We start from the raw sequence: 23,019 nt of genomic DNA on the forward strand, positions 1-23,019 counted from the left end.
CTCCTCTAGCCCTGTCACTGCTGCTTCTCTAGACTAGCAGCAGCGACAAAGTAAGGCTACAGCCACCGTGAAGCAGGACTCTTCATTCATGTGGCTGCCAGTGGTGCTTCGGAACAGGAAGTGTCACCCAAGGGGCGGGATCGTCAGCTGCGTATATGGGGAGTCTGACCCTGCAGTGGCTGCAGCTTGTTTTGCTGCTGCTCATGTAGAGAAGCAGCAGCAACTTGGGGGGCGGCAGGAGGGGAGTGGGAAAAATATGCCACGGCACCCTGCGAGTTCACTGCAGAACCCTGGGGTGCTGTGGTGCACAGTTTAGTAACCACTGGCATAAGCTATGATGTGATACTGCATATGCATACATGACCTTGATTTGTCCTTGCTGTTTTCAGGGCACAGTTCGGAGAAGTTTGCTCGGCACTGGCCTTGTTCCCCAACTACTGAAGCTGTCATCAAAGCTCCACTCCAGCCCATCCAAATGTGTCCAGCCACGATCAGGGTACAGACTATAGAAGTCTATCTGGTACTAGCTTTGCTTCTTAATTACTGCAGTTGCCATCTAAGCATCGCTGTTTGTTTAGTTCCTTTCTTTCCATACAGGATTCCTTCATGTTTATCCCACGCATCGGGGTACTTGGGGTTCATCAAATGTTTGCCATTTATTTACTGCTTTAACCTGTGTTAAAGTAACAAGATCATTTTTCTTGCAGCTGGTACTTACCCTTTCACCAGGGACACCCGCTAGGCCAGCCTCTCCCTTTTGACCTTTCATTCCTTGCTCTCCGGGATCGCCTGCATTACCCTTAAATATTTAAAAAAAGAATCCAAATGTTTTATGTCAGGTAACAGGTTGTGCATGATCTAATCAGAAGCAGGTGACCTAGAAGTCGAATAATATAATCCCTCTGATTCTGCCACATATAAACAGGAGGTTGTACGTTTCCCAGTAGGGATGTAAATGGAAAAACAAACATTTCAGCTCATTTTCAGACTTAATGGCCAATTTTCAGACATATTTTGCTTTGTTTAAAAACCTTCTACAAGTGTAAAATGTTTATATGCACAGAAATTGACTTGATTGGTTGTTAGCACCCATTCATTGATGGGGCCTCGTTACATAAGTATTTCCACACTGGGACAGACCAAAGGTCCATCAAGCCCAGCATCCTGTTTCCAACAGTGGCCAATCCAGGTCACCAATACCTGGCAAGATCCCAAAAATGTACAAAACATTTTATACTGCTTATCCCAGAAATAAGCAGTGGTTTTTCCCCAAGTCCATTTTAATAATGGTCTATGGACTTTTCTTTTAGAAAGCCGACCAAACCTTTTTAAACCCCGCTAAGCTAACCGCCTTTACCACATTCTCCGGCAACGAATTCCAGAGTTTAATTGCATGTTGAGTGAAGAAATATTTTCCGTAATTCATTTTAAATTTACTACTTTGTAGCTTCATCGCATGCCTCCTAGTCCTAGTATTTGTGGAAAGAATAAACAAATGATTTTGTTGTGTGTGCATCTCAGGAATGTGTCCAAATCTGGTGGACTGTGAGGTCAATGTGGGAATATCTTAGTGTGTTTTTTTTAGCTTGTGTGAATAAAAAAAAAATCTCTTCTATTTTGATTAAAATAAACACATGGACACATGACAGATAAGGACCAGATCTACCCATCTAGTCTGCCTAATTTCATTCTAGCTGCAGTGTCCTAGACCCCACTGGAGCTCTGGCCTTCCCTTCTGACCTTTGCAGCTAGGGATCTTCTATCCTTATCACATGTTTTCCTGAATCCCATAACTGGTTTTCTCTCTACCATCTCCCCTGGGAGACCATTACAGGCCTCTAGCACACTTTCTATGAAGAAATATTTTGGAGTTGCGGATCCTGAATCACCCCCCCCCCCCCCCCCCCCCGCTGAGCCTCATAACATGGCCTCTTGTTCTAGAACATTCTCTCCTCTGAACAATATTCGCATCTTGTGCATTATTTGTATTCATCCCTGAATATTCACATGGGAGCATTGCTCATCTCAAACTCACTTGGAATGGAACTTTCTATTCCTCCCAGATACAAACACTTCATATTGCAGAAACAACTGAAGTATTAATAAAATTAAATGAAAAAAAATCACCCGAAAGTTTTTCCACAGGCATCTCATATATGCAATAATAAATAAATGTCATCACTTTACCTTTTCTCCACCTCCTCTGACCCCATCACCCTAAAAAGAAAGAGTTCAGGAAAATAAGAATAAATCCAAATGGAAATATATTACTAATGTTTTCGGAAAAGGTTCTTGGCTTGCTACTAGCATTTTGAAAGGAAAGGCTCACAAGAGAACAAAAGAATCTGTATTTTTCATATTTGTTATGAAAGTCCAAAGGGAAGACTGTAGACAGGCAAAATGTTATCAACGGGTGTGTAAACACAGAGCAATGCCTACTGAAACTTCCCACATTAGATAAGCAATTTTTTGCTAGACAAAGATAATTGCTGAACTTTTTATTAGAGGGTTTGCACTGAACAATTTTCACTTAATTCCATTTTTATTTTAAATTTCATTTTCCAAGCTGCGGTAAAAGGGGAACTGCGATAGAGGCAGCACGCGGTTTTGCTGCACGCTGAGGCCCCTTTTACCGCAGAGGGTGATTTATTGATTTATTTATTGCATTTGTATCCCACATTTTCCCACCTATTTGCAGGCTCAATGTGGCTTACATAGTACCATAAGGCATTCGCCTAGTCCAGTAGAGGAACATATACAATGTAATGTTGAGGTCGAATAAGGTAGATGAATACAGTGTAATGTCAAGGTCAGATAAGGTAGGTATGTTTCAGGCACAATAGGGTCGGAGAAAGGGGGTTATATAATGTTCAGTATGATCTTTGGTTTTGTTTTGTTAAGGCATTTAAGTTGGGTCGATAGGGCACACCTTTTTGAACAGATAGGTTTTTAGTGATTTCCTGATGTTTAGGTGGTCGTGGGTTGTTTTCACGGCTTTTGGTAGTCCGTTCCATAGCTGTGTGCTTATGTAAGAGAAGTTGGATGCATGGGTTGCTTTGTATTTGAGGTCTTTGCAATTTGGGTAGTGGAGTTTCATGTGTGATCGTGATGATCCGGTTCTATTTCTGGTTGGTAGATCTATAAAGTCTAACATGTAACCTGGGACTACGCCGTAGATGATCATGGACCAGGGTGCAGATTTTGAAGGTGATACGTTCTTTGATTGGGAGCCAGTGCAGTTTTTCTTGGAGGGGAGTGGCCCTTTTGAATCGTGTTTTACCGAATATCAACCTGGCTGCTGTGTTTTGGGCTGTTTGGAGTTTCTTTATGAGTTGTTCTTTGCATCCCGCATAGATTCCATTGCAGTAATCTGTATGGCTTAGTACCATTGATTGTATTAGGTTACGGAATGTTTCCCTCAGGAAGAAAGGTTTTACATGTTTGAGTTTCCACATTGAGTGGAACATTTTCTTTATAGTGGAGTTTACTTGGCTCTCAAGTGTAAGATTGCAGTCAATCGTGACGTCGAGTATTTTGAGGCTATCTAAAATAGGGAGGGTGTGGTCTGGGGTGTTTATGGTTGTGGGTTTGTAATTATTGTGTTGGGATGAGAGGATGAGGCAATGTGTTTTTCAGTATTCAGTTGAAATGAATTTGCCCATGAGTCCATGGTGTTCAGACCATGTTTGATTTCGTTGGTGATTTCTGTCAGATCGTGTTTGAAGGGGATGTAGATTGTGACATTGTCTGCATACATGAAAAAGCTGAAAAAAGCTGAAGAAAGAAAAGGCTGTGCAGTAAGTTCGCATTTGCCGCGTGGTCATTTCTTGGGGAGCAATTACCGCTACCCATTGAGGTGGTGGTAAGGGCTCCCACGCTAACCCAGTGGTAAAAATATAGAAATAAATTTCCATAGCGCCGGAAATGTTGCACATTCGGGGAGCAATTAGCATCGGGCTGCTGGTGCTACAGAAAATCAGACCTGATTTTCTAGCACAGGGGTTACCCGGCGGTAATTGGGCAGTGATGTGCACTGTCTAGTTACTGCCAGATTAGTGCGGGAGCCCCTTACCGCCACCTCAATGGGTAATGGCCGCGCAGCAAGTGCTAACTTACCACATGGCCATTTCTTTTCTTGGCCTTTTTACCCGCTGCAGTAAAAGGAAATGGCCCCGAGTATCTGAAGAATAGGATGATCCTCCATACACCGCCAAGGACACTAAGGTCCTCCCAAGGACTTTCACTAACTACACCCTCTCCAAAAGACATTACATGATGTGACACCTGCAAGCGAGCCTTCTCCAGAGTAGCCCCCCACACTCTGGAATGCATTACCTGAAAGGCTCTGCTTAACACAAGACTATCTCTACTTCAGGAAGCAGGTGAAAGCTTGGCTCTTCAACCAAGCCTTTAATGGAATAAGTAACTAACTTGTTAGTCTCACTTGCACACACAAGGAGTGACTTGGGCTGCACATACTGCAGCAGGACATGTTTATCCACTCCTACCCTAGATGAGATAATATTTAACCATCTCTCTGACCTCATGTGCAACTTTCTTTAAATCAATCACCTTACTTTCTAACTCTTCCTACTTTCTTACCCATCTATATGTTACAACTTTGCCTTACCCTTCACTACCAATTATGTACCCTAATATGTACCAAAATATGTACCCTAGTTCACAAAATTATTCATGGAGATGCCCCTGCCTACATGTCAGACCTGATAGACTTACCACCCAGGAACGCTAAAAAATCATCCCGTACATTTCTCAACCTTCACTTCCCCAACTGTAAAGGTCTAAAATACAAACTAACGCATGCGTCAACCTTTTCCTACTTGAGTACACAATTCTGGAACGCGCTGCCGCGCAACTTAAAAATGATCTATGAACTAATTTCCGCAAACTACTGAAGACCCATCTCTTTAACAAGGCATACCACAAAGATCAACAAATATGAACTCCTCCATACATATCCAGTACTGTCTTATAATACTTGCTTGTTATACCAATATCATGCTTTTTCATTATCATGCTATCCAAGTTCTTTCCATAATACTAAATGTCTATTTCATTATATATTTCCATTATTCATGATATATTGTAAGCCACATTGAGCCTGCAAAGAGGTGGGGAAAATGTGGGATACAAATGCAATAAATAAAAATAAATAAATTGTTCTATTACGTATTGTGTTGACATTGCTTGTATACCATGCCATACTTTATATTGTTACTTTGAATATTTTTACTGCTGTAATTGCCTATTGCTCATGTTTGATCTATTCTTACTGTACACCGCCTTGAGTGAATTCCTTCAAGAAGGCGGTAAATAAATCCTAATAAATAAATAAATAAATAAAAAGGGGCCCTGGCACACGGCAAAAACGGCCATCACCGCTAGCGCAGCTTAGTAAAAAGGCTCCATAATGTACAGGAATGACCCTCGTAACTGCTAAGGTCATTTTTTACTGTTTTGTAAATGGAAACCTATGTTCTAATTTTGATGAGTGGATGTGATTTTACGTGTGTGACCTCGTAATCCACCCAGAATTGTAGATAGCGTGGAATATAGATTTTACAGATAAATAAATAAAGAGGGGCATCTATAAGCCTGGAGCAGACTGTTGATATTAATTTTTTTAAAAGCAAAATTAAAAGAAATGAAATTTTGTTCATTTTTCTTTTATTCTGTTCTCATAATGAAAGGAAATGGGCCAGGAAATTTCATGAATGTTTCCTGTTTCGTTCCCAGCGAAAGTTCATCCGTACGCTTTACACGCGACTCTGTTTCGTGCTGATGTGATAATGGTCTCATTGCTTTCAAGAATGTTTGATGTCATCATGCAGACCCTAAGCTAGTTGAATGATCTCAAAGCTCAGAGTCATGTGTTTGCAGGTTTGAATTTTATGCTCGTTCCCTTGAAGCCAGCTTGAATGGTTAGCAAAACAAGAATCCGGTGTTTATATTTTGTACATTCATGCTGATGTGCAAATGCATTTCTCCGACATATCTGTGAATTTTGCAGTTGGATGTCCTTCCTTTTTTTTTTTATTCTTTCTTTATGCAATTTTCAATTTACATTCCCAAAGATAAACTTTGTCAAGAAATATATAAAAGATTCCAAGGAAATATACATTATCATTATGGTTAATACCATAAGAAAACAAAATTATTCTCTTTATACATAGTCCTCAAAAATGGGAGGCTGATTTACATAAACTTTATATAGATGATAAAGGATATATTCAAAGAAACTTATATTCAGAAAAGTAAAGCATCGAGACTGTTAAATGTCCTTCCTTTTATCTGATTTCCGACAGGGAAAGAGAATGAATCTTATCATATAGCTCTTGATCTCTCGTCGCTAAGGCGCAATGACTTTACATCTTTCTCATCCTGCTTTAATCTTCGCTCTCATTTACTGGATGGACATGTATAAGGGAGCAATAGTCACAGACTCTTGCCTGTCTTAGAGCACTGGGGCACATCACAAAATTGTTGCAGGTTTCAGTGGGTGAGAATTTTAGGGCCCGACTGATAATTGCCGGAATCTTCATCTGCTCATTCTACAGGGTAATGCTGATGTCACTCACTCGGAAAGATGCCAACCCATCTGCCTGCCTGTCTTCCCTCACCCTCACAGTATGAGCACTGTGTGGCCGTTAGAGACTCCAGATTAAGAACAAAGCTGGACATGACAAATTGCACACAGACAGTGGGGAAAAGGATGAACCAAAGGGACAGGAAAACTACGGAAATAGACAGAGCAAAAGCAAATGTGAAGCTTACAGATCTTCCTGGTGGGCCTTGTGGTCCCTGCAGCCAAGAAAAAAAAAAAAGAGGTTAACATATTTGGCAGACTCAATACGATTCCACAAGTGATGACAGTAAAAGAATGAAACGTCCCCAAATTTACCCATGTGAAGGACAAGTATAATAGAGCAGCCACATTTATGTGACCCTTGAGAATATAAATCACTTATACGTGTAAGTGTATACTTCCCAATGAAAGTGATGGCAGGGCTGCTCAGTGTTATTCTATAATGGTGTGTGTAAATGCAAGGGGGTGTATATGTGGGTGGAGCATGAGTGGGATGCAGGTGGAGCACAGGCAAGACATGGATAGAGTATGGGTGGGATGTGGGTACAGCATGGTTAGGACATGGGTGGAGCATGAGTGGGATGTAGGTGAAGCATGGGTTGAACATAGCTGAAGGCTTAGTATAGGTGGGATGTGGGTGGAACACGGGTGGGGCAGGAGTAGAGCATGGACAGGACATGGGTGAAGCATGGGCAGGACGTGGGTGAAGCATGGGCAGGACATAGGTGGTGTATAGCCCCCCCTTGCCTCTAAAGGGAAGCTAAACAACTTCAGAAGAGACTGAAAGAAAGCCCTTCTGGCAAAGAAAACACACTCCAGAGTTTAGTTTTTCTCTTTTATAATAATGCTAAAATTTATTAGAGTAAATAAATGGTTACAATAAAAATTATTTTATCCTAGTATTACAGAAAATTTTATAATCAGTCTAAATTTCAGTATAAGGAAAATAAAATCTCTCTCTGGTGTTTCTCTGTATTTCCCTTGAAGTTTAACAATTATCTGACTGCCACAAGATGTGCTTGTCAGATTACTGAAACTTAATTTTGTCCAATCACTTAATGCCTTATATTTTCTCTTACTTATGTGATATTCTTCAACTCTGACCTCTAAGGTCACCTTCACGTAATTCTGCTTCTTTGGTATTTTTCCCCAGTTATCCATCATTTGCCCTTTGTAACCTCCCTCCCTCAAATACTTATCACTCATACTTGTCCTTCACTGAGAATGTCTCTGTATTAATTTGAAGTCTGTTTGAAACAGAGGCTTTAAAGTTTATGGACCATTATTTTAGGCCAAGCAAACCTGTCTGTTAACTTGTCCCTGTAAGGGTCAAGAAAACACAAGCTAGCTAATTGCCCTACTAGATCATAAATAAGGGAATAAGTTATATATACAAAGTTGGCTAATCTGCAAAACCAGACAGCTCTATACTAAACAGTGGAGCATGGGTGGGATATAAGTGGAGCAAGGGGGGGTGGATGTGGGAAGGGATCCAACTTACATGTGTAACTTGCAGAATAGTGTCAGTTACATGTGTCCCTTGTGCATTTACTCGACCGCAGTGACACCAGCTCTGTGGGTTCTGCTACTGCTCTACAATGAAATCTGGGTGCTCAGATGAGGTAGGTTATCATTGTGCAACATCGGGTGGCGTAAATAGAGGCATCTGCTGACAGAATTGCCCCCATAATGCTCTCAGGTCCTCTTATCTTTGCTTATATAATGTACCAATGTTCAAATTTTTCACATTGGGAAAAAGACCCTGCACGCGTCTTACCCGTGTGCATCTATTCTTAAAGTGAAAGTACCTTGTACCTTTGCTATGAATCTTGCTGTTTTTTATGCTTGACCTCAGGATTGGCAAGAAGAAGCCTCCAGTTGTAAGGTATAAGTTAAAACACAAAAGGTTTTTTAAATTAAAAGTTTTAAAGAAAAAGTTTATTTATGTAGCGATGATTTTATCAAATTTGAAAAAATGTACTGATCGGATGAAAATAAAGAGAAAACAACTCACTGGTTCTCCTCGATCACCTTTGCTCCCAGGATTTCCTGGATTGCCCTGTGGACATAAAGATGAAATAGAGTAAAGCAGGGGTAGAGAAAGAAAATTCTGACCCTTCAGTGGACGACAGCTTTATGCTGGTGGATGCACAGGGGCCAGCTCTGTGGGTGCTAATATCGAGCAAGCTCCTTCCTTGTGTCCAGGGAAGGGTCATTTGCATCGTGTTTGGCCCCCATGGCTCGATGCAGCACTCACATTTCTTCCTGACTCTCCTGGGTCTCCCATGTCACCTTTCTCTCCAGGGTTGCCCCGGACTCCTGGTAAACCCTAAGAAGAATAGTCTTATGTCAGTGTGTAGCATTGTATAGAAGGAGAAAGTTAAACGTTGTTTCTGAATGGTACTAAACGTGAAGACAGGGTTAGAAGGGGAAGGAACCTGCAAAGATTCTACCACAGTTGAATACAGAGGGGCCCTTTTATTAAGCCGCGGAAAAAAGTGGCCTACAACAGTGCATGCCGGACCAGTTTTTACCGCATCTGCAAAGAAGGGCTTTTTTTTAAATGAGACGGGAAAAGGGCATGTGGTAAAACTGAAACCAGCGTGCGCCTAAAACCGGCCTCAACCCTTAACCTACTGCTAGGGGTCATATTCCATATAGGGTGCCAATTTGACGGCGGCGCTGGAGAAGGGCAGGAATGAGTCAGCATTGCTCCTGCCCAAAGAACTCTCCGTACCCCAAGAGACCCCCTCTCTGGACCAACAACATTTCAGGTGGGGGAGGAGGAGTGAGGGGTTTCTACTCTGGGGGGGGGGGGTGCTTGGGTGGAGGGGTGATTGAGTGGGGGGGGATGGAAGTCTGGGGGAACCCTCACCTAGTGGACCAGGAGCATTGGGCTGGGGTTACCATATCTGTCGGGCCCTAACATGACTTGCGATGTATCACCGTTAGGGTATTTGAATAGTAATGAGATGCAAAACATTCAATTGCATATTTTGCATCTCATTACTAACTTAAATATCGCCGTGGTATTTTTAGAAAACCAGTGTTAGGGCTTTTTAATTTGCATTAAGAACCAATTAATGTGACTTAAAGCCCTAACGTGGATTGATGAATCCCCCCTTAGTTAGTTACACCTGTTGAGGTGGCGTTAACTGCTCTGAGTTACCTGCCATATTAATGCATGGTAACGACCCACATGTTAAATGTTAGGAGCAGTCCCCACCCAAAACTGGCATTTCCCACTTAGCTATAAAGCTTGAAACCTGGTGTGTGTTAACAGTTAATGCACCGCATCAGCACTGACCCTCACTGAGCTCGTGGTGATTCCCGCATTAAATTGCTAATGTGGTTCTGTAAATATTCCTTACAGAGCAAAGACCCTCTGCCTTATTTACATAGAATCTACAGTACACGACCATTACAGATTATATCTGGTCATGGTGAAAGTGTAACATTCTACGCTTCACCTTAATAATAAGGAAAATCTTAAACAAGAGTTGATCTCATACTGGAAGCCAGAGTACTTGTATACCAGCTTTCAAAGCTGACAGGTTTAAGTGAAGAGCTTCCCAAGGGGATCTTTTACTAAGGCACGCTCATGTTTTTAGCACGCGCTAAAAACAGGAGCGCGCTAAACATTAGAGACGCCGATGCATTCCTACCGGCGTCTCTAACGTTTAGCGTGCGCCCAATTTTAGCGTGCACCAAAAACGTGAGCGCACCTAAGTAAAAGGCCCCCTAAAACAGACATTAACCCTTTCGTGCCCAAATATTTCCGTACCCATAAATGCTTAACTTATTTCAGTTGGCCCACGGGGACATGAAAGGTCTAATTTTTCTCTGGATGAAAGCATGCTCTCTCCATGAGTTCTACACCAAAGTGAACTTATCTGTGATTCTGACTGATGGAGCAAGAGATTCCAATCCCGACTTTCCAGATCACAACAGCGATGTGTTTCACCTGGTGACTGCACACCTGACAGTATGCTAAAGACTGTAGGCCATGTTCATTCTTACCCTGGGTCCTCTTTCTCCATTTTTTCCTGAAGTACCAGGCTCACCCTGACGAAGAAAAAAAAACAGAAGAAAAATTGCAAGGAGTTAACACATGGAAATTAAAAAAAAAAAAAATTACAAAAAAAAAAGGGGGGCCCTTTTACTAAGATGTGCTAATGCAGGACTTCCCTGCATGCTACGCTGAGTTCTAAGGCTTTTTTCTATTTCATTTTTGCAGGTCCCCCCACACTCTGGGCCCCTTTTACCAAGCTGCGACAAAAGGGTTGAAATGCGTCGAGGCCCCCTTTTACCGCAGCAGGTAAAAGGTAGGTCTTGCTTTTCTGCAGGAAACAGCTGTGTGGCAAGTAAAGCACTTGAAACGTGGCCATTTCAGGGGGGAGCCCTTACCGCCACCCATTGAGGTGGCGGTAAGGGCTCCCGTGCTAACCCAGCAGTAACCAGACAGTGTGCGGCACTGCCCAATTACCACCGGGTACACACCGGCTGGAGATGGGAACTACTGCTGGGTTGCTGCGGTAGCCCGGTGGAACTTCCTTTTTAGCAAGCGGTAAACCCACGTTGGGCTTACTGCTGCTTTGAAAAGGGGGTCCTAATTATTTTATTAGCCTGTGAGACTTGCAAAAATATTAATGCAGGAGGACTTACCATGTCCTATTTTAAGAGGTGCTAAGCAGGGGTGTAGCTATGTGATGCCATGGGGGCCTTGGCCCCTGTAGATTTGGCCCTGGACCCCCCTGCCGATGACCCTCTCAACCCCCCCTCCCGCTGCCAACCCACCGTCGCCTACCTTTGCTGGCGGGGGACCCCAACCCCCGCCAGCAGAGGTCCTTTTCTTCCTTCGTTCTGTTTCTTAGTCTGACGTCCTACACGTACAACATGCAGGACATCAGACTCAAAAACAGAACGAAGGAAGAAGAGGACCTCGGCTGGCAGGGGTTGGGGTCCCCTGTCAGCAAAGGTAGGCGACGGCAGGGGAGGGTTGGCGGCGGGAGGGGGGGGTCGAGAGGGTAGGCAGCACCGGGAGGGGGGCTAAAATGTGCCCCCTCACCTCGGGCTCTGGGCCCCCCCTCCTGCCGAAGTTTGGCTACGCCCCTGGTGCTAAGTGTGTCCGTGTTATTCAGTTAGCACTCAGTAATATACACGCCCTAATTGGATAATGCTTCCAAGTCCATTCCTCGCCCATTCCCCCATGCCTAATCCTCTCCAAACAATAAATAGCGCACGATTAGCATGTGTAAAGGGGACAACTACGAAAACGCTTTTCTGAGTCTTAAAGTAGCCTTTTTCTCTCATGTCGTGAGCGCTAACGCTTAATGCAGTTTCGTATAAAAGGCCCCTAGGAAAGGAAACATCATATTTCCAAAAGAAGCTTGATCTTACCGGTGTTCCTTCATCTCCTTTTTCTCCCCGCTCACCCTAAAATTAAGAGTAAACCCAAAAAAGCAAAGTTTAAGTACTGAATGCAAGAAAGCTATTGCTCATTACCTCACAGGAGACACGCTCAGCGGTGTGCTGGAGCCAGCTCGCACTGGCTCGCGAGAGCCGGTTGTAAACTTTCCATGAATTTTGCGAGCCGGTGGTTGAGCCCTCCAGCGCATCTCTCACGGCAAGAAGAGGAGGAAGTGAACTGCTGCAGAGCAGGTTATTCCTCCTCCTGCGACAGCTTAGACCTTGCATGGGTTGGACTGGAGCTTTTCAGGGGCAATGTCAGAAATTGGAGAACAAGGCCAGTGCTGGGCAGACTTCTACAGTCTGTGCACCGATAACAGCAAGGACAAATCAAGGTCAGATATATGTATATATGTATATATATTATACCTTATGTAATGAGTTTATCTTGTTGGGCAGACTGGATGGACTGTACAGGTCTCTATTTGCCATCATCTACTATGTGACTATGTATGTAATCAACGTGTACAACTGATAGCATTCTATCATGTGCATGCCTCCCGGCAGTTACATGCTACAGCACATAGGCAACTACATTAGTGAATAGGTCCTCGTGCATATACACACATCACGGCTGATTACTGGCGCTAATGACTTGTGTAAGTGGTGAGTACATCTCGTTATAGAATTGCCCCATTCATGTTTTATATTTTTTGATAGCAACACATTTTAACTTTTATTAGTGAATGTCTATTATTCTATAAAATATTTAGGATATCTTGTGTTTTTATCTTAATGTTGTCATTTCTTTGCCCTTATTGGGTTTTTTATATGAAAAGGCAGATTGCAAACTATGGAATGAAATGAAATTACCTCTTTACCTCGCAGCCCGATCTGCCCAGGAGGTCCTGGTTTACCTGCATCTCCTTTCTCTGCTGGATCACCTTGGTCCCCCTGAATCAGAAAAAGTTTGTAAACCAAAAATCACATGGAGAGTAGATGCTACTGCTGCTTTGATATTTTTATAGTGCTACAATGCTTATATATTACAGTCTTTAAGATCAGCCAGGTAAACTCCTGGGAAAATCCACAGCATTATACAGGAAGATACAGATGCAATACAATGACATGCCCAAGCAAGAAGCAAAAGATGGTCTCTAGATTCCAGAAATGAAAAGGTCATTGCAAGACAAATATGACTTGTAATCTTCCAACACAGACACTTACATCTGGAGACACTTGTCTCCTACAAGAGAGAAATTACCTTTGCTCCAGGTTTGCCTGGCGGACCAACAGGTCCCTAATGAAAAAACAGAAACAAAAGTTTACACTCCTAATTTTGTTTTAGAAAATAGTTTTAAGAGCCAAACAGGGCACAAAGCTTTAGTAAAAGACCTCCAAGATTCTCAAAGTATCAGCTGGTTTCATGTATGATGCGATCAATATAAACACAACATCCAACAAGTTGAAAAGAGACAAAAAGTCAGCAAGAATCACAATTACAAACCAACAAACCATGGCAACATGCAACTACTCGCTCAAAAAAGCCTCACATAGACTAAGAGAAATGAAAAAAGCTAAGAAAAAAGTGCTCAAACAATCGCTCCCCTTGGTCCTAGTTTTTTTTTCTTTTTTTTTTTACATATTTTCTTCCCCCCTTCCCAGACCACCCCACCCCCATGAGCACCCTCCATCAAGACACAGCACAGTTAGCAGCCCAAAGTGCTTCTACGAGGCTTCTGGGCATATTAGTTACACTCAGGAAACATGCTTCGAAGTGATGGCTGAGGTGTTGGCGCCTTCTAATAGTTTTAACATTTGAAGAAAGCATCGCAGGTCACAGGGGTCCTTTTACTAAGCCACGCTAAAAAGAGGCCGGCTGGTACTTTTAGCATGTGGGTTTCCAGCGTGCTCTGGCCACTTTTTCCCGTGGCCATAAAAACTTTTTTTCAATAGAGGCCGTACATGGTCATGCACTAATAAAAACATTGGCATGCAGCCATTTACTGCCTGAACTTTTACCGCCTCCTATTTAGCAGGTAGTCAGGGCTCGCATGCTACTTGCATAGTAATTGGGAGGCACTGCCCATTACCGCTGGGAATATCTGCCCATGCTAGAAAATAAAGGGGCCCTTTTACTAAGCCGCGTTGGCGACTACACACGCAAAACACGCAAAGCATGCATCAATTTGGAACTACTGCCCCGCTAAATGCGTCCAAAATATTTTTTTATTTTCGAACGCGCGGTGCTAACCGGGCAGTAATTGGTAGAGTGTGCGCATTGACGACTACCACCCGGATAACGTGTGAGACCTTACCGCTAAGTGAATGGGTGGCGGTAAGGTCTCAGACCCAAAATGGCCGCTTGCCAATTTAAATTTTGCTGTATGTCTACTTTCAGCCAAAAAAAGAGAGGCATTTTTTACAGGCGCGCTGAAAAATTGATCTGCGCGTGTTCAAAACATGCACCTGCACTAGCGCTCAAGCCATTTTTCAGCACCCCTTAGTAAAAGGACCCCAAAATTTATTTTCTGGGCACAGGAAACAGTGCTTGTTGAACACAGGACTACCGTCATGCACCTGGGCACGCCCAGAAGTAATGCTCTTTCCCTGTGCACTACCTGCACGGTAACCCTACCGCCCTTTAGATAAAGGGCCCCACAGTGACTTACCCTTTCACCTGGCTCCCCATTCGTCCCCGGTTCACCAAGAATACCATAACCAGTAGGACCCTATAATAGAAAGCAGTGGAACAAATTCAATTTCATAAGTAATTAAAATAAATTCAAAAGGTAAAGAACGTTAGCCTGTCTTTGAGGATTTATAAGTAGGATATTTGTCCAGGCATTATGGGTGGAACATTTCCAATAAAAATAATCTGACAGTGATATCCAAAGCAGGGGCGTAGCCAGACTTCGGCGGGAGAGAGGTCCAGGGCCCGAGGAGAATGGGCACATTTTAGCCCCCCCCCGGTGCCGCCGACCCCCCCCCCCCCTGCCATTGCCGACTTTGCCCCCCCCGTCGTCGAACCTCTCGACCCCCCTCCCGTCACCGCCTACCTTTGCTGGTGGGGAACCCCAACCCCCGCCAGCTGAGGTCCTCTTCTTCTCACAAAAGGCTTCCTTCTGTTTCTGACGTCCTAAACGTTGTGGACGTCAGAAACAGAAGGCAGCCTTTTGCGAGAAGAAGAGGACCTCGGCTGGCGGGGGTTGAGGTCCCCCGCCAGCAAAGGCAGGCGACGGCGGGGGGGGGGGGGGTCGGGCGGGTCGAGGGCCAAATCTACGGGGGCCCAGGCCCCACATAGCTACGCCACTGATCCAAAGCCTTTCCCACAGATGAAACAGAGTTTGAACCCCCGAAATGGACTATCTGAAAACTGCCCAGCCTGTGTTGTTTCACAATGAATATACATTTAATTGCACATAGTGAAGGCCTTCCCAGAGATTTGAAATAACATATACACTTCTGTTTTCTAAAAAATATGCACAATGATTTGGTCAGAAAAAAAAAAGTCTCCACAGACGTCTGTGGTTACTCTTTCCTTTGGATATTTCACACGCACGCTGTCAGTTTGGAAACCGGTGTACAGTCTAGAGTAAAAAGCACCCGCTCAGTTTGCAGCCACTCAGGCAGTCTGAAAATGGTCCTGTCTCCCTCTCGCTCTCCCTCCCCCTCCTCCTCCTCCCAGTAGGTTGAGCCTGTTGATGTAGAGGAGTTGGAAATCCAGGTGACAGGTACCAGGTAGGATCCCAAATGTAACAAGGTTTTATGCTACTTACTTCTAGGGATAAACAGTGACTTTCCCCAGGTCTTACCTTAACACTTTATAGACTTTTCTTCCAAGAATTTGTCCAAACCTTTTTTAAACCCAGTAACACCAACTGTTTGGGTTTTTTTTTACCACATCCTCCAACAATGAGTTCCAGAGCTTAACTATGTGCTGGATTAAATATTTTCTCCAATGTGTTTTAAATGTACTACTTAGTAATTTCACATCATATCTCAAGTAGAGAGGTGTGGTAGCTGTGTTAGTCCACTCTTAAAGGTTATCAATAGAAATCAAACAAAATAAAACATGGAAAAGAAATTAAGATGATACCTTTTTTATTGGACATAATACATTCCTTGATTAGCTTCGAAAGCTAATCAAGAAATGTATTATGTCCAATAAAAAAGGTATCATCTTATTTTCTTTTCCATGTTTTATTTTGTTTGATTTCTATTGATAACATCATATCTCCTAATCTTTGTCCTTTTTGAAAAACAATCGATTTGCATTTACTTGTTGCACTCCACTCAGGATTTTATAGGTCTCTGTCATATCTTCCCTCAGCCATCTCCTCTCCAAATTGAAGAGCCCCAACCTCCCCAGCCTTTCCTCATACGAGACTCATTTCATCCTCTTTATTAATTTGATTGCCCTTCTTTGTACTTTTTCTAATTCTGCTATATCTTTTCTGAGATGTGGTGACCAGAAATTGCTCACAATACTTAAGGCGCTAGTGCAGCTGAGTAAATGGGGGGGGGGGGGGGGGGGGGAGTTTGGGAGAAGGAGGGTCAAAGACATGAGGAGATTACATTACAATCAGATGTTATAAAGGAAAGGGAAGTAGAGAGGTGCATTAATCAATTAATTCTCTATGACACCAAAGAGAGAATGGATTGTGAAAAGAAGGACAGAGAAATAGGCGAAGAGGGCAGAACTGAAGCCATGTCAGGGTGGCAACAAGCCATGTTTTAAAGCAATTAGGCTGTGAGACCTAGCTGTAGGAAAGTTTGAATCAGGGCTTTTTTTGAGGGGGTACTGAGTACCGGCACCTTTTCCATTGTCTGCTAAAATTGACCCATGGTCCCCAAGTTTTAATGAAAGATCTCAGGCTCTACACACAGATTCTGCCTTGTCATAGATTCTGTGATTGGTTGCAGGGGGCCTGGCTATTGTGGGGTGGGTCCCTCAGTGATCATCCCACCCCTGAAGGGTGGACTGGCATTTGAGTACCGGCACCTTTTTTGGTAGAAAAAAATGCACTGGTTTGAATTAAATAAGGAATTACTTAAATTTGGTAAGTGAGAGTTCTCTACGGAAGTCCAGTATTTATGTTGTTAATTCCTTCTAGCTGGAAGTCTTCTTGAAATCATAATCTGCTTTGCAGTATTTGGTTAAAAGCAGAATAAAAATAACTCAATACAATACAATACGCTAAAGCAAGAAACTAGAGTTCTGTAAGAACGAAGCTAAAGATGGCTTGGGATGACCAACAGATGTTGTTGCATTGAACAAAGAGTTATTATAGGGGCATAAAGCACATGAAAACGGAATAAAAATGATGGAATTCCAGAGTGAAGTTTATTTGGTGGGACAGGAAGAGAATCTTAAATGAAGTTCTGTAGGAGATTGGCAACCAATGTTCCTGAATTAGTAATTCAGATGAGCTGTCCTATCACTTTGTTCTATAAATCCGTTTTATATGTGTAAATAACTAAAATGACACCATTTAGTGTCTTCTTGCTGTTTACAGCTAGCTGGCTCCTTACACAACTAACTCCCACAGAATATCTGCACACATTTTGCAGCTTATTCGGAGCAGGTATACATTTTGACATGAGGGTTTGTACGCAGTTGGAGCTGGTTCTGGCTGCCTTTATCAACAGGCATCTTTTTGGAATTCCCTCACCTATGCCTCCCTTTTATAAAATTATCCTCTATAATGTCTGCTAATACGAAATTATGTACATGATCATTAGGGAAAAGGTAGAAGAGTAGACAAAATGGTTGACCTTTGCATACAAGATTTTCCTCTGCTCCATCACTCATAAATCTGTAGAAGGAAACAAAGATTTTTAGTACAACTTACTCGTTCTCCTTTCTCTCCAGGCTCTCCTCTGGAGCCTTTGGGCCCTTCTTGTCCCGTAGGGCCTCTGTCACCCTGAAAACCAGCAAAACATTAAAATACAGAAGACTGAAGGACCTGTGATACAATGAGGCGTATTTTCTTAGTAACCTATGGAACTTTGTAAGTTAAGTGCTTTGAAAATATGCCTCAATGTGTAGCAAGATAGCACAAATATTTTCAGAAGGTTTTAATCTCTCTTTCATTTTATTTGGATAAACAATATGCATTCTTACAGCGACACCTGTTCCCATCAACAGTATAAGGAAGCAAATCTTTATTTAAGGATTAGTAGCCCAGATCTCTTCTCTGTGCTTATGATTTGATAGTGCTGTAAGATCATCACTCTACGGCACGTCTTAATTCTAGCTGCTTTGAAAGATCACAGTAATGTCGATGGAGACTAAAGATGTACAAGTGAAAGTCACAAGTGATCTGACCTACTAGGCTACCTCTTTGGATCGCATGACTCTTCAACTAGTCACCTTTACTAGAGTACATTAATACAGCAAAATGATTCATGTCTTGAACTTGGTGCAATTACCTTGTCGCCTTTGCCTCCTGATGGACCACCTCCCTGAAATGAACAGATGGAGAGGTTGGATTTTAGAAGATTGACTTCTGGCAAGCATATAACCCATCCATCTACTGAGCAGCATTTGGCTCCATTAGTAACTCTCATAATCCAGGGAGGTCAAGTCAAATGAAGCTCCATCTTATTACTTTCCTTTAATCACACTCTTCTTTAGCTTCTTGGTCTCTTCAGTAATGCCCCACCTACCTCAAGGTGGTGTAAAGACAGTCTAGCAATAATCACTAATGCATCTCTGACATCTTTTACTGCTGAATTGTTTAGCACAATCTTGTGGATTGTCCAGTATACATGAGTCAGTCTCAGTGACTGTCATCCCTCTCAAACCCCAACCTTATCAGAAGAGTAACATCTTCATAAAGAAATCCAAACTATTATCATTAATAGCTCAGTGCTTCACTCTCTGCATTATTCTCTACTATCCAGGGACATAGCCTTTAAATTACAGGGTTCACTCACCCATTGCCCAGGTTCACCTGGCGGTCCTTGGTCTCCCTGATGAGAAAGAAGTATGCAAAGTTAAGCGGGTTTATAACGAGAATGCTTTGCATGGGCTTCCTTGACACCACATAGCACAGAAACGGTATTACTTCTGGGGTCAGTTTTCAGCCATGCGATCACCATATTAAGTTAAGTGGCTCAACTAAACAGATAACTTATCTACTTAGTGGCTGGATAAACTTCCAGTGTTGACTCTGCCCTCATCCCCAAAGGTGACGCCTCATTATCTGGATTAAATCTATCCATTTGGTGATTTAAACAGCCCATCTGGATCATTTCTAAGAATGCAAGGAGAAGCGAGTTATGCATTTGTAACGTGTTTGCCACCTGTTGATGAATGCATAATGAGCTATGAATACCAAGCCATCTGTTTTTAATCTAAGGGGTTCTTTTTATTATTTATTGCATTTGTACCCCACATTATCCCACCTTTTTGCAGGCCGTGGTAAAAAGGCCATTTTTTTAAATGGGCCAGGAAACAGGCATGCACAAGAATTCAACTAGCGTGCGCCTATTTACAGATTGAGCCCTTACCGTAAGCCCTTGACCTAGTGGTAAGGGCTCATGTGCGCCAATGTGGCCGCGTTGCCAATTAACGCCGGGAACACCCCCTGCAGTAGAAAACAGAAAAATATTTTCTACTGCGGGATTTGGCTTGCACCAAACTTGGAATTACAGCTGGGCAAAAGCGCTACCTCGGCGATAATGCTGATTTGGTGCGTGCTACCTGCGTGTTAGCCCTCCTGCAGCATTGTAAAAGGGGCCCTAAATATGGAAAACCTTTTAAAAAAGACAAAGGATCTCTCTGAAACATTGACTTTATTGGAAAGTTTTTCACTATGGTGCTGTAATGCAGTGGAGACCGCAAGGCTTCATCACCTCAATTACTAGTCAAATGTTCAGAAAAGAACCCAGAGACTTCTTACCTTTTCCCCTCGGGGGCCAGCAATGCCTGGTGAACCCTGTTATGAAAATTTGAAAACAGGAAGGTGAGATGAATAACAACCCCCCCCCCCCCCAAAGTTAATGAGGACAATTTCATCTGCGACGGAGCACATAAAGTCAGATATCGTATCTGTTTATCTTTTCTGTGTGTTTTCAGCAGTGCTTATCTATTTTAAGTGTCACCACTGAAAATCCACAGATACAGTTAAATGGATAAAATATCCATTTACCCCGGGATTCTATATATGGCACCTTTATTTCTGCATAGAAATCAAAGTGTATTCTAGAACAACAGGAGTAAGACTCCCTTTTTCTAAGGAACGCTCACGTTTTTAACGCGTGCTAAAATTGGGCACACGCTAAACGTTAGAGATGCCAATGCATTCCTATGGGCTTCTCTAATGTTCAGAGCACCCAATTTTAGCATGCACTAAAAACGTGAGCGTGCCATAGTAAAAGACCCCCTTAATTGGTAAACTAGATAATTAGCACTGTTAATTGGATGTTAAGCAATTATCAGCACTAATTGACATTAAGATTTAGGTGCACAACTCACTAGGCATATTCTGTAATGTGGTGTGCATAAATTCTAAGTTGCATAGTTGAAAAGAGGGCGTGGCCAGGGGACGGGGCAAGGGCATTTCTAAAATCTATGCGCAACGTTATAGAATACACCTGCTGTTTGACTAATTTAGGTGTCAGGGTTTACGTCAAGTAAAATATGGGGTAAAAGGCCGTGACTCCGTTTGGTCAATTACGCACCTGCTCTGCGTAATTCCATATACCACACGGAAATTTAAGCCTATTTTATAACATTTAGGTGTACTTTAGAGAATATGCCTAGGTGTATTTTTTTTCCGCGTAGAATTTTCAGGCACCATATATAGAACCCAACCCCTTAACTTTAAACCTTGTTCCCCTTTGTTGAACAGTACACATATTACCATTTTATACATAGTTACAGTGGCGTTCCTAGGGGGGCTGACACCCGGGGCGGATCGCCAATGCGCCCCACCCACCCGGGTGCAGCGCGACACCCCCCCCCCCCCCGGCGAAAGACCCCCCACGGGTGCCCGCCGCTGGGGGGGGGGGGTGCCATGCGCCTGTCCGCTTCATTCGTTTCCATTCTCCCTCTGCCCCGGAACAGGAAGTAACCTGTTCCGGGGCAGAGGGAGCACAGAACGAATGTAGCAGATAGGCGCGCGGCACCCCCCCAGCAGCATGCACCCACCGCCCCCCCCCCTTGGTACGCTACTGCATAGTTACAAAGGTGGGAAGGGTGAGGGGGGAAATAATTCAAAAATTCAAATAGCAGAAATTATGATCTATGTTTATAGGCGTGTTATGTTATTTGAGTAGTTCTGTCAATTACTAATCTTAGTATGTACCTGTGTAACATGCTGAACCATCAATAAAAAAATTGTTATAATTAAACCTTGTTATCTGTGTGGAGCCATTTAAATGTCTGATTTTGTGGCCAGATTTGGAATGCCCCAGGCACGTCACTTTTTTAAAATGGATCATTTTGATTATGTGAAGGTTGATTCTATGATAGGGCAATTAAATTTATGACCTCTTTTTGCACATAAATTTACAGAATACTAGCACTTATGTATTAACAGGGCACCTAGACACTGTTCTGTAAGGGTGCATGTAAGTGGCACACCCCCCAGGGGCGTAGCCAGACAACAGATTTTGGGTGGGCCTAGGCAAGAAGTGAGTGGGCACTAAGTGTTAGTGTTCTCCCCTGTCCCAACCACCACCCAAAAAAATACCTCAGCTGGCGGGGAAATGCTTCTTTCCACCTTGGCAGTCTGCAGCAGGCATGCGCTGAAAACAGAGCATGCGCAGGTGCCAGTATCGTGGAGAATAGCATTTTCGTTGTCATCAGGGGGAAGTCTACAGTTGGCCGAGCTTGGGATCCCCACCAGCTACTTCTAAACATGTGCTACTGTTGGGTGGGCCTGAGCCCTAAATGGGTGGCCCACCTGTGGCTACGCCAATGACACCCCCTAATTCTATAAATGGTGCTTTAAATTTGTGCATGTGAAATTTAATTGAACAGGCCAATTAGCACCAATATTTGGGTGCTATCAATTATCAGTGCTAATTGGCATGAAATAAGAATTATGCACCTATAGTTATGTGCCAAGATCCGCGTGACTCCAAAAAGGGGATGTGGCTATGGGAGGGTCATGGGCAGATCAGGGGTGTTCCCAAAATTTATGCATACTGTTATATCGGGGTCCTTTTACCAAGCTGCTGTAAAAAGGGCCCTGTGCTAGCAGCAGGGGCTGTTTTTGCCACATGCTGCGGCTCTTTTTACTGCAGCGGATAAAAATGCCATAAAATGCGGTAAAATTTCACTTACCACTTGGCCATGCAGGGGGAGGGGGAGGAAGAGGTGGCGTTAAGGGCTCCCGAGCTAACCTGGCGGTAACGGCGCTGCTTGATTACTGCCGGATTAGCGCCGTGCTAGAAAATAGCTAGCTATTTTCCCTAGTGCGACAAATGGCGTGCTGGGGCTGGAACTACTTAGTGCTGGCGCCCATGTTGGGCTTAATGTTGCTATGTAAAAGGGCCCCAGAATAAGGGGGATTCTGAGCCTAATTTAGGCTCAAGGATTTACACCAAGGTTTTGTTGGCCTAACTACAGTTGTGCTTCCCGGCGCTTAGCGCTATGCTCTTTGAGCGCTGTTTAAATAATAGCTCTGAGCGTTGTTTAAATAATAGCGCCAAGCGCTATCTTTAGGTGCCATTTACTGTTGTGCAAATGCAAAGGGGGACGTTCACATGGGTGGAGCATGGTTGGGCAATGGGCGGGGCTTGCAGTTATGCAGGTAGCTACAGAATACTGTAACTCACGCACATATCTGCCAATTTCCACGCCCGTGGTAGGCCAATTCTTTGACTGGAGTAACGGTGGGCACCTTGATATACAACGCTGATACTGGGTTATGTTAGTATTTTAGAATGGAATCGGGCGCCCAGACGCCACTGTGGAATAGGATATCATCACATGTCCTCAGTGCACTAAAACGGAGGAGCCCAGTTATAGAATCGACCTCTTAGCA

General features: G+C 43.3%; 1 protein-coding gene across 5 annotated transcripts in view; it reads right to left on the minus strand.

Moving 5' to 3' along the window:
- The window catches only part of COL7A1 (collagen type VII alpha 1 chain), a 260,266-nt gene that overhangs the window by 111,902 nt on the left and 125,345 nt on the right, over nt 1-23,019 (minus strand). For all 5 annotated transcript variants that reach the window (XM_030206399.1, XM_030206395.1, XM_030206397.1 and 2 more), the window contains 14 exons: nt 19,927-19,962; nt 18,959-18,994; nt 18,452-18,484; nt 17,872-17,943; nt 14,689-14,748; nt 13,281-13,316; nt 12,890-12,970; nt 12,008-12,043; nt 10,628-10,672; nt 8,865-8,936; nt 8,622-8,666; nt 6,796-6,822; nt 2,188-2,217; nt 719-799 (listed from right to left, as the gene is read on the minus strand). In XM_030206399.1, coding sequence (XP_030062259.1) covers nt 719-799; nt 2,188-2,217; nt 6,796-6,822; nt 8,622-8,666; nt 8,865-8,936; nt 10,628-10,672; nt 12,008-12,043; nt 12,890-12,970; nt 13,281-13,316; nt 14,689-14,748; nt 17,872-17,943; nt 18,452-18,484; nt 18,959-18,994; nt 19,927-19,962 — 690 coding nt within the window. The remainder of the gene's footprint in view (nt 1-718; nt 800-2,187; nt 2,218-6,795; nt 6,823-8,621; nt 8,667-8,864; nt 8,937-10,627; nt 10,673-12,007; nt 12,044-12,889; nt 12,971-13,280; nt 13,317-14,688; nt 14,749-17,871; nt 17,944-18,451; nt 18,485-18,958; nt 18,995-19,926; nt 19,963-23,019) is intronic.

The sequence above is a fragment of the Microcaecilia unicolor genome, chromosome 6, assembly GCF_901765095.1.
Source record: "Microcaecilia unicolor chromosome 6, aMicUni1.1, whole genome shotgun sequence".
NCBI classification, from domain to species: Eukaryota; Metazoa; Chordata; class Amphibia; order Gymnophiona; family Siphonopidae; genus Microcaecilia; species Microcaecilia unicolor.